General features: G+C 35.4%; 1 protein-coding gene across 7 annotated transcripts in view; it reads right to left on the bottom strand.

Moving 5' to 3' along the window:
- DCUN1D4 (defective in cullin neddylation 1 domain containing 4) overlaps positions 1–10,632 on the bottom strand; it is a 51,256-nt gene that overhangs the window by 17,236 nt on the left and 23,388 nt on the right. For 5 of the 7 annotated variants that reach the window (XR_011095925.1, XR_011095927.1, XR_011095929.1 and 2 more), the window contains 6 exons: positions 8,536–8,627; positions 6,053–6,123; positions 5,061–5,152; positions 4,190–4,298; positions 629–733; positions 67–172 (listed from right to left, as the gene is read on the bottom strand). Coding sequence is in view for 1 of the 7 variants with exons in the window: in XM_068680322.1 (XP_068536423.1) it covers positions 67–172; positions 629–733; positions 4,190–4,298; positions 5,061–5,152; positions 6,053–6,123; positions 8,536–8,627 (575 nt within the window). In the remaining 6 variants the exon portion in view is untranslated. The remainder of the gene's footprint in view (positions 1–66; positions 173–628; positions 734–4,189; positions 4,299–5,060; positions 5,153–6,052; positions 6,124–8,535; positions 8,628–10,632) is intronic. The other 2 variants (XR_011095926.1, XR_011095928.1) reach the window with 1 other exon arrangement.

Genomic DNA, 10,632 nt, shown 5'->3' with positions numbered 1-10,632 from the left:
GGACACCAAATGATTAATCTCAAAGAAATGAATTACTTTACAACACCAACATATGGCAGTACTTACAGGCTCCATCTTCATCATAATTACTGAGGTCAAGGTTAATTGTTCTGCTGAATTCAAGAACATTACACCATTGGTCCTTATTGATAACTTTGTATTTTGATTGCTGCTTAAGGCAAGAAACATGAATTACTGAAATATATTTTCAACTCCCTCGGCTTCAGATATTCTTACAGAAAATTTAAGCCTTTTGATGAATTACGATTTTATTTATATCAACTAAAACTAAGCAAGATTTAAAAAGACAACAAATAGTCAACTCAGTGTTGAATATGTCATGTTTCCCACTAAGGCATCTTTCAGTGAACAACCATGCATCAACAGAATACAACTCCAGAAGGAAATGAAAGACATTCTATACTTTGTCCCATGTTAAATAAACCTTAACAGCACAGGGATTTGAGGAACAGGATGAAAGTAAAGATAACCAGGTACAAGTACAGTATTGGAGGGGTTGGTATATTTTAAAAATCAGGAAAAAATCATAGCTGTTTATTTTATATCTAATTAAACTAGTGTCAGAGAAGGCAGACAAAATAAAATAATTCCATTTCAACCTTCTTACCTCTAGAAACTGGTGAAATACTGGAAAAAGAGACCACGTTTTTCCTAAAAGAAGGCCCAACATACACTTGGCAGTGTTTATGTCTAGGCTGCGCTGGTCCTTTTCCTGTGTCAAACAGAAAAAGTTAAAAAGTCAAGGAACAAGAAAGCACAATCTTGGGATTTTTCAAGCATCCCCACCGCCTAGACTACAGTTCACACATTCATAAAACCTGTTAATAAATAGCAGTGTCTAACCTTTTTTTTTTTAATTATGTAAATGTAACTCCCTAGTAAGGCTTCCTTCCTCGCAGCTAATGGCCTGCTATAAAGATAGGATGCTTTCTAAAACAGTGACAATTTTTTTGAGAAAGTATTGAGAGGAGGAATATACTCTTGCTCACAACTTAAGACCCTTTAAGAAAACAATGGCCATTACACCCCTACCGACATTGCATGAATGCATCTACATAGCCATAAGTGTCTTAAAATAGTACCACTACATATTTCCTGAGGTATTCTTGAAGCTACAGGAACCAAAAGACGATAGCTAAGCAGCTATCAGTTAACACTACGTGAGAGTGCCCAGAGGAGGTTCTTTGCTCTGCTCTTCAACCGATGACAAGCAGAGGGAACACAATATTCTAACACCTCACACGTGCAGACTCATCTCAAAACTAACCCAGTTTTGTGTCAACATCACAGCGGTATTTTATGGCTTGTGGAGAGAGGAGATTTTTGTTGATTGCTGCTGCTTTTGTGGGGTTTTGGTTTGTTTGGTTAGTTTGTCTTCTAAAGAAGAACAAGAACAATTTGTACCTAGCAGATTCATTACATCTGATTAGTGGAAAAGTTGATGTTGATGTATTTGATAACATGACTTCTGCACATTTTGAAAAGTAACGCATACATAGGTTTAAGTAGTTAATCCGTCTACATTTGTTGCCTTGAAATTAAACACATTTTTATGACAGATTGGATATAAACCACCCTTTTATATATTGATTATAGCAATTAAGCTACCAATTCAGAAATGAAGTCACAAAAAAGCCTGTATGGACTACTGTTGACCTTGGTAGCTTTTGCACCCATGACTGCAAACAGGAATGTCTAACTTCAGAAAAAGCAGGGGTATAGGGAGCACCTAACAAAACAGTGCAAGACAGCTACATAAAACAAAGAAAATTCAGCCCTATGCTTCACCACTGGACATGCAGTAATGTGTCTACATGTAACAAAATACACAGGGGTTTTGGTGTTTTTATTTTTAAAAATATCTCAAAACATAAGCAAATTGTCTTTATCACACAGGAAGGATGTGGTAAAGCAAGACCCCAGTTCTCTGACAACTTAATGCTTTAGCCACAAGATTTCTTCTTGAAACCATTCGAAACACAAACACACCTCACTTCTAAAATTGCGTAGACAGAATTGAATGCAAATTCATTCTGGAAGGGAAGTGGGGAGGCCTGCAAAAACGCCATAAACTGTTTTACATTCTCATAATTAAGTATAAGAGGGACATCACTCTATCTGACCTAGAGGGATAAAGTAAATTCTAGGATGAACAAAGCTTTTTAATTAGTAATAACGCTGAAGGAGAAACCTGCAGAGGCATTTTTGTATTAGCATGATACAAACCTTTCACTTATTTCCAGCATCAAATAGTTCTAAAAACTAAATCTCTTTCCAAAGTCAGTTTACACCTTACTTGTCACCAACATCTTTAAGTAGAAATCACACTGCTGTGAGCATACATCTTATTTTCAGTACTACTTATATACTTTAATTCTTCCCACACACTCAAGGATTAATGAAATCAGCCCCTATTGTCTTTACTTTGGCCATTTTTCATTATTAACATACATTCCAGATGCTTGTAATGTTTTTCTTGGATCCCGCAGACAGAAAATATTGGTAAACTCTGACAAATTTCAGTGTTTGTTTTTACAGTACTATTAGTCTTTTCAAGATCTTTTTCCCCCCCCAATATTTTGGTTAAAAATCAAGCCATGAAACACCTGCATCTCTTTCAAACAGTATCACAGCATCTGTCTGTCTAAAAAGTCCTTAAGACCTACATTTGTCAGATCAATTTGGAACCTCTTGAAAATTCTCTACCCACTGTCCTCCTTTAAAGTTTCTTCACTTATTTTGGATAGGCCACCAGCTAATTCAGATTTGCTATTAGTAAGACTTTTCAATCAATTCAAAATGTTTCATCAATACCTTGAACTTCTTTGTTAATGTTAGGTATTTCTAGCCTTTGCATTTTACTTTCAGCAAAATCAGTAGAAACCTCCCCACGGTGTACTGGGTCTAGCTAGGATGGAATTAATTTTCTTCACGGCAGCTTCTCTGGTGCTGTTTCACATCTGTGACCAAAACAAAGCTGATAACACAGCAATGTTTTAGCTACAGCTAAATTGTGTTTGCACAACATCAAGGCCTTCTCTGCTTCTCTCTCTGCCCTCCCAGTGAACAGACTGTAGTTGTGCTAGATGCTGGGAGGGGATGCAACCAGGCAGATGACCCAAATCAAGCAAAGATGTTCCTTGCCATATAGCAACGTGCTCAGGAATAAAGGAGAGAGGAGCAAGTTCAGGGAAGTTAACTGTCTGTTGCTCCAGAACTGGCTAGACATTGTTTTACCTATGGGAGGTGGTAAGCAATTGCCTTTGCATCACTTGTTCTTTCTTTCTCTTCTTTCACTTATCCCTTGCTTAATGAACATTTATCTCAACCCACAGACTTTTTTTTTTTTTTTTTTTGCTTTTACTCTTCCTTTCCCTTTCCCCTGTCCCACTGTATGACGGTGAGAAGGAAGTAAGCAGCTGTGTAGTGTTTAGCTGCCTGCTGGGGTTAAGTACACAGCAAAGGAGGTATTAAAACATTGATATGTCTTTTGTTTCTCACATACTAATTCCATACATTCTCATATCCAGCTTGGTTAAAAGCGAGCTACCACAAAACTCTCCATGTTGACTTGCAGGAAGCAATGCTATACCAGCATGAGTTATTTATGAGAGACTTAACCATCAGAATTGCTAGCAGTTCAAATTTTTCCTATTATGTTTTCTTATATTACCTCAGCAAGAAGGCTGTTATCAGGATATTGTTCAATAAATGCTGAGAACATCATTGAAGACCTTCGAACAATTTTCTAAACCAGTATTTGTATTATAACCTTATATTATTTTTACCACTTGCAGAAATGCCTCCTCATTTTAAATAAATCTATGCTCACAAAAATCAAACAATAAGGAAAAAAATAGGGTAACTATAAAGCCAGTGGAAGTAAATTCAAGAGAATAAGGCCTAAATCATTTTTTCCCATTTGAAGCAGAAAGGTGACAATGTGACTAAACACTAAAACAAACATCCTATACTTTTCCTTTCCAATTCTGTCAATTTGCATGTACTTTTTTTAGGAACATGAACATTTCCATTTGTTGAAAGCATGAACATTTCCATTTGTTGAAAGCAATCTTGAGTATCTTAAGAGAAACATACTTAAGAGAAACATAAGGTCTTTTAAACATTACCTATGAAACCAAAGTTGCTGGCCTTCTGCAATACTCACCCGTGCAAAGTCAAATGCATATCTATAAATAAGTTTAAAATTGGTAGGCTCATTTAATAAAGATCTCAAGTAATCCAGAGAATTTCTCAATTTTTCTGTAGTATCACATCTACAAGAAAAGCAAAGAGTGAATTTACAGCATACATTCTTATACAAATGCCTGGTGTTTTTAAAAGAGAATCTGTAAAATGCGTCCCCGTAACTCCACAAAACACAAAAGGTATGAGTTTATGTATATAAGTAAGATGCCTTGATTTAACCCACAGCATGAAATGGATTTAGATAAAATAGTGAAGTATTATGCTGTTACTCTGATAAGAAGTTGTTTGGGTTTGCAGAAAACGCACTCTCCAATAGATTAAACCAAGATCTTGTCTACACATCGCGATACCAGCAAACCACAGAAGGGAAACAATACTTCTATAGCATCAGCAAAACTATAGAACTTATACACAGTCTTCGTGATTCTGCTTTGTAAGGTAAGTCTTTCCCCCACACTCTACGAAACATTCAACTACTTTTATGTTAAGTATGCCATAAAGCTCTTAACTCTATGAAAGAAAAATCCATTCACAAAAAGGGGTTACACTATTAAGCATTTTAAACTGCACATAATCTAATAACATGGCAATATCTAATTCATATGCAATGACAGTAAAGGTTAGAAAGCTAATATATAAATCCAGCGACAAAGACAGATGCAGTTGGGGATAGAAACTATGTACCTCATGACATTTGTTTTCTTGAGACTGCAGACGTTTTAAATCAACTGTATATAACATGCAGCTGTCAGATTTCAAGCTGTCTCTGAATAACCATAAGCAGTAGGAAATACTATTAAAAAAACTTAGAGGTTTTTCAAAGCACTTACTGTAGCGATGTCATTCCTTTCAACCATTCTTGTAATGTAAAGTAGCCCATGTTTTGTGCATCCAGCTTCCAGGCTAATACAAGCATAACTACCTGTTTAAGAGAAAAAAAGACTGACTGAAGAATATTGACAGAATCATCCACACATTTTTCAAACAGTTGCTACAAATATTTTTTCATATAAACAGTATTTTCAGGACTTTGCTAATGAGCAACTGCTTTAAAAGTTAAATTATTTAAATACCACAAACTTACACATAATTAAAACAAAATGACAGCTGCACAAAGATAGGCAATATCAATCAGGTTACTAGTAGCCACCTTGCTTCTTCAAGGCAGCATTCATACCATGCCACTGTAGTAATGTAGAATATGAAGAATATGAGACAGTGTACAAGCTACAAAACTTTTACAAAATTTAAGCACTAAATTTGAGACAAGTTACATTTGACATTAAAAAAAGAGGAATATAGATATACATATGAGAAAGAGAAACATATACTGTATACATAAATTGGAAAATGTATACAATATTCTCTTTATTTGGGTTTTGATATGGCATAATGGGAGTGCTAACATTGCTCACAATATTTGAGATCACCTTCTATCATCTAGTCTAATCACCTAGAAAAAAATAGCTTGTAGCTGTTCATTAAACCTCCAGTGTTATCTTAGAGAAGACACCATCACTTTTTCTTTATTTTTTTATTTTTTTCATTTCTTTCTTGTGACAGGAGGGAAGTGGGGAAAAGAAAGAGAAGGGATTGCTGCAAAGCCAAAATAGATTTTTACTCAAGTTAAAAGCTTTGGGTTTAGAATAAAGGCAAGTTGGTTCCAAAAGTGTATTTAAACCTGGTTTATATTTGTCTTTTTTTGTTTTCCCCTCTAAAATTTCCATTTGTAATTTTTGATGGAAAATTAACATAACTAAGACATCTGTGTTCATCTACATCATAATACACCAAGCTCCATTCAAAAGGTGCCTTAACTTACATTTTCTGGTTCTACTCCAATGTCTTCACAAAATTTCTCCATACCGTCAGGCCCTACAATGTCATCAGTGCCTGCAAACAAAATACATTTTACATATCTCTGAAAATTAAAATGGACTGATCTTTAGAGCACAAGAGAAATGTAATCACACAGTACAACATGAACTTCCATACACTTTAGTTTGGTTTGTTTTGACATGCAGTATTTCCTCACTTACTATCAGACCTGGATACACTCGTATCTTTACCTCACCTTTGCAAACAAATACAGAAAAAAATAGAGAACAATTTTTCACTCTTGCAAGCATCCTTTATTCTATCCAGTTACTGAGACAATCTTGAAAGAGTAAACGAGTAAGATCTTTAAGAATGCACTTAAGACTAGCAGAACATCCAAGTAATATTAGCATGGTTAAATGAGCGAACAGTGATTATCGAAACTCATTTCTCAGCTTGAATCTTGTTACCATAAAATCATATCACATAAGAATATGTTTAGAAATATATGATACATGAGATTAACATTCCCAGAATCTTATTCCTTATTGTCTCATTTATACTCTATCTTTATAAAATGTCATTTACGAAAAAGACCCTGAAATAAAAACCTCATGCTCCTGTTTATTCATATGGCAATAATAACATGGCTGCACATTATGTCAATTTTAGTAATTGCATGGGGAAGGAAGATACGAATTACATGCAGCTATTTCTTTGCTGATTTTAAATTAAAAAAGGTTCAAAACCAAATGTTATTAAAATGTACTACCATTAGATCAGGTGCTATTAAGTCAAGATATTCATAGCTTCTCCCCTATGCTGTTGACAAAAAAAAACAAAGGCCTTAATTGCATTGTGCAGTTGTTGTGCTTTTTTTTTTTTTTAAGCATGATGAGTATTTGAACTATTTTGTTATTTTATTCTCATTAAAAAGGGGTCATTTTGAAAAAAAAAAAGGCATTAGAGGCAGAAATCCTTACTTTCATCCAATGTAAAGATCAAGTAAGAGGTTTTATAGAGGAAATATCAGTATGTTTTATTATTAGGTGACCCACTATACTAGAAATAACAAGGTTTAATAATATCTTTTCCCATCTTCCTATGACATCTTCCCACTCACACTTCTGAGTGTACACAAGAACCTTTAAAAAAACACTCATTCTGTAACGTAAAGACACACCAGGGAAAAACAAAAAACAAATGCAGTGTCAACTGTCTGCATACATAAAGGAGAAGACTAAAGCAAGAGCACAAAAGAGATTATTATTATTTGAAGTTTCATTTTTTACAATGTTATTCAATACAGTAAACAAGATCATACTCTCCACTTTTCTCTGTTTTATCTTGGTGTATGCAGCCAATGGAAAACCAAAAGTTCTTTCATACACAGCCTTCCTTTCATCCCTTCTCTCCACCAAAGTCTTGACAAAAATGAGTTATCCCTGTTGCTAGAGTAAAAAAAATAAATCAAGCTGGTCAGAAAGGCGCAGAATCTAACAGATTAAATTTGGCTTGAATTTGAATCTCCTCTCACAGACTGCAACAGACAAGTGAGATCTCTAATTAATTTAGTATATATAATTTTATTAGAAGAGAAAAATGATTTTATTACATCAAATTAACTCAATCTTCATTACATGTAAGAAGCAGACAAAACAGAACAAACTGTGAGCAATGTTATCCAAAACAGCATCAGAGAACTGCAAGATGACCTCATTTCTTTTGTCAACCACCTATTTCATTTTCTTTGGGTCTTCTTTAGAGTCATGAGATTATTTTTACCCATACTTCAAGTCCTCCCCTTCAGAAAAGCACGTGTAGAAAAAATGAAAACAAACAACACCCCATGATTTTACTGTTAAAGGATCATCTCGTGACCATAGGTGATAATTAATAATCCTAAAACAATACATGAATACATACACAAGGGCAATGATTCAGTCAACCTTCCATATACTCTGTAATGGAAAAATGCTCAAAGACAAGACTGTTATGGAATACTTGAATTTATTTGCTTCTATGCTGAAACTATGACCACATTTGGCAGCAACATAACTTATTTTATTATTTTCCCTACCTTTTATTTAGTTAGTTAGTTTTGAATTACAGACATATCATCCCTTAAAGCTTAATTCTGCACTACTCAGTGCTATCATGGTAGCTGGTATGACCTCTAAAGCCAGAGAGGTAACATTTTGGACAGAAGTACAGCTTTACTATAAATTGGAATAGTAAAGTATTCGTGTTCTAAAATATTTCAAGATACACACCTCCTCCATTCTTTTTATAGAATCGAGACAAAGACAAAATTACCCCTTGAACTCTTCAACAACTTCATGCTATGCAAAACATAAGAAAAGCTTCTTTAAATCTGTTACAAAAAAAGTCTCCGTATTTAGTCTTGGAAAAGATCAGTTAATGCAATTTTCATATTCCAATGTAGATTAAATTGTTATCGGGAAGAAATTTGCATTTCACCCTTACCTGCATATTCATAGAACCATTCTAAGCATCTCTTACTTGAAAAGACTTCTTCTTCTGCTTTTATTCTAGTCGAATCATATTTTCTATACATACTTTAAAAAAAAAAAAAAAAGAATTCATCAGTTTTTTTAAAGCAACCTTTTAGTCAACAGCCACTATAAGCAGCAACACATTTTCTTTCATTAACTAGTTTACTCAACATTCTGACCTCATAATCAGTCATTCTGGGAACTGCTTAGCAGAATAAGAATTATTGAACCTTGTGTATTTGCTCAGTCTGTCACAATTCAACTGGTCCATAAGCTATTCATGTAAATGAACTTTCCTAGCAGAGTTTGGTTCAAATTCAACCCCAAAGCACTTTGTGCAAGTAAGACTTGTGCATACTAGCAATCACCATAATCAACTGATGGGCTGCATCTTGGCTGTGGGTCTAAACCCACAGTGATTTCACGTCACAGTCAATACAGGTCCCACACAGACTTCAAGTATTTTTGATTATTTAGTTAATGAGGAGAACTTCACATATTCTTTTTGCCTCCTCAAAAATTCCCTAAGAAGCATAAGGACTGAAATAGACACAACCCACACACTAACATTATTAAAAGGCCAGTAAGTTGGTAACACAAGAAAAAAAGAAAACTAACAACAAAAAACAACCCCCAGGTTACAGGTCCCCACTGACAGTAACTTCATCATGGGGTAAACAATTAAGTGAAAAGCTAAATCAGCAGCACTGCCTTCCCCGCAGAGATGACTGCTGGGGTAATGCTCTCCTCAGATGAAAAGCTTAAGGAATTTTGCCTGCATTCAAGAAATGCCACTGAAGTACCAGTCTCCTGAATTTAGTATCTGAAACACCTCAAACACAGAATGTGCAATAGAAGTCGATGAGTTTCTCCATCCTGTTTAGACTTTCAGTTCTGAAACAGAGACAATACCACTTGTGCCAGCCTGCTAAAGGGAAGAGACTCAGCAGTCCAAGTAATTGCTCACTGCTGCATATACACTCTCTGAACCATTTCCATCACTCTGCAGTAGCTCAGGCTCAGAAGCTGAAAAGAGCCAAGTAACAAATGGCTTGGACTAGAGCAGGTAGCCAGGAACATCTCTGTAAATGTTCCAAGCATGCTGCCCCTTCCTCTTACAGTGTCAAACCCTGCTGGGGGAGGACAACTAAGTGCTCCTTGAACCAATTAGCCAATCTGAAATAACTTGATAAAATTAATTTGGAGTTGATTTCATCACTACTTTGTCCTTCTTGAAAGGCATGTAAAAGACGTCTGTACTTATGAGCTTGGAGTACACTGATCCCAGCATCTTCTACCTTGATGCCTGTTGCTATCAGCTACAAGGAACCCTCTCTAGTCAATGGCACACATCACGCTGACAGGAGCACACAAACTACTTCATGTGTATTGTCATAGTTCTTCAAAAGCAATTAACTATTAGAAAAGTAATACTGGTCAGAGCAAAATGAAACTGCTAATTGGAAGACAAATACCAATGAAAATTTGAAGAAATTTCAAGACTGAAAGGAAAATTACCACCGTACTGAAACATGCTGACCTTGCAACAAACTGAAACCTTGCAGTCAAATGCCATCCATCCACATTTCAGGAACAAATATTTATATACCCAAGACTCATAACACCAACTTTAATACAAACTTGAAAACTGACTGTAGCAGGAGCTGTTCAACATTTTTATTCAAGGAGTCTAAGTACCTAGTCTAAGGGCCTAGAGCATGGAAAGTTAGTGTGGTTCCCTAAGACAGATTCTCACCACAAGAATAAATGTATTTTTCTTATGAAGGGTTGATAAGAAAGTGCTTCACCTGCTTGTTCACTTAACTCACCAACACACTAGCTGTCAGTAGGTGAACAGCAGGTCTGGAAAGGAACCCTCGAGAACCATTTATTGACAGAGCTCTGGATCATCCAAGTATTTCAGAAAAAGGATTCCTGCATCTTCAAGTGGCAGAGTTAATACTGTAAGCCTGAACCAAGACACCAACAATAACAGTTGGTGTAAGAGAAACTGTATGTGTAAGAGGAATGGAAAATTAGAACAAAAAAGCACCCATTTTTATACTTT

Source organism: Anas acuta, chromosome 4 (genome assembly GCF_963932015.1).
Source record: "Anas acuta chromosome 4, bAnaAcu1.1, whole genome shotgun sequence".
NCBI lineage: Eukaryota > Metazoa > Chordata > Aves > Anseriformes > Anatidae > Anas > Anas acuta.
The sequence above is the reverse complement of the archived record's forward strand: the minus strand, read 5'-3'. Positions and strand labels throughout refer to the sequence as shown.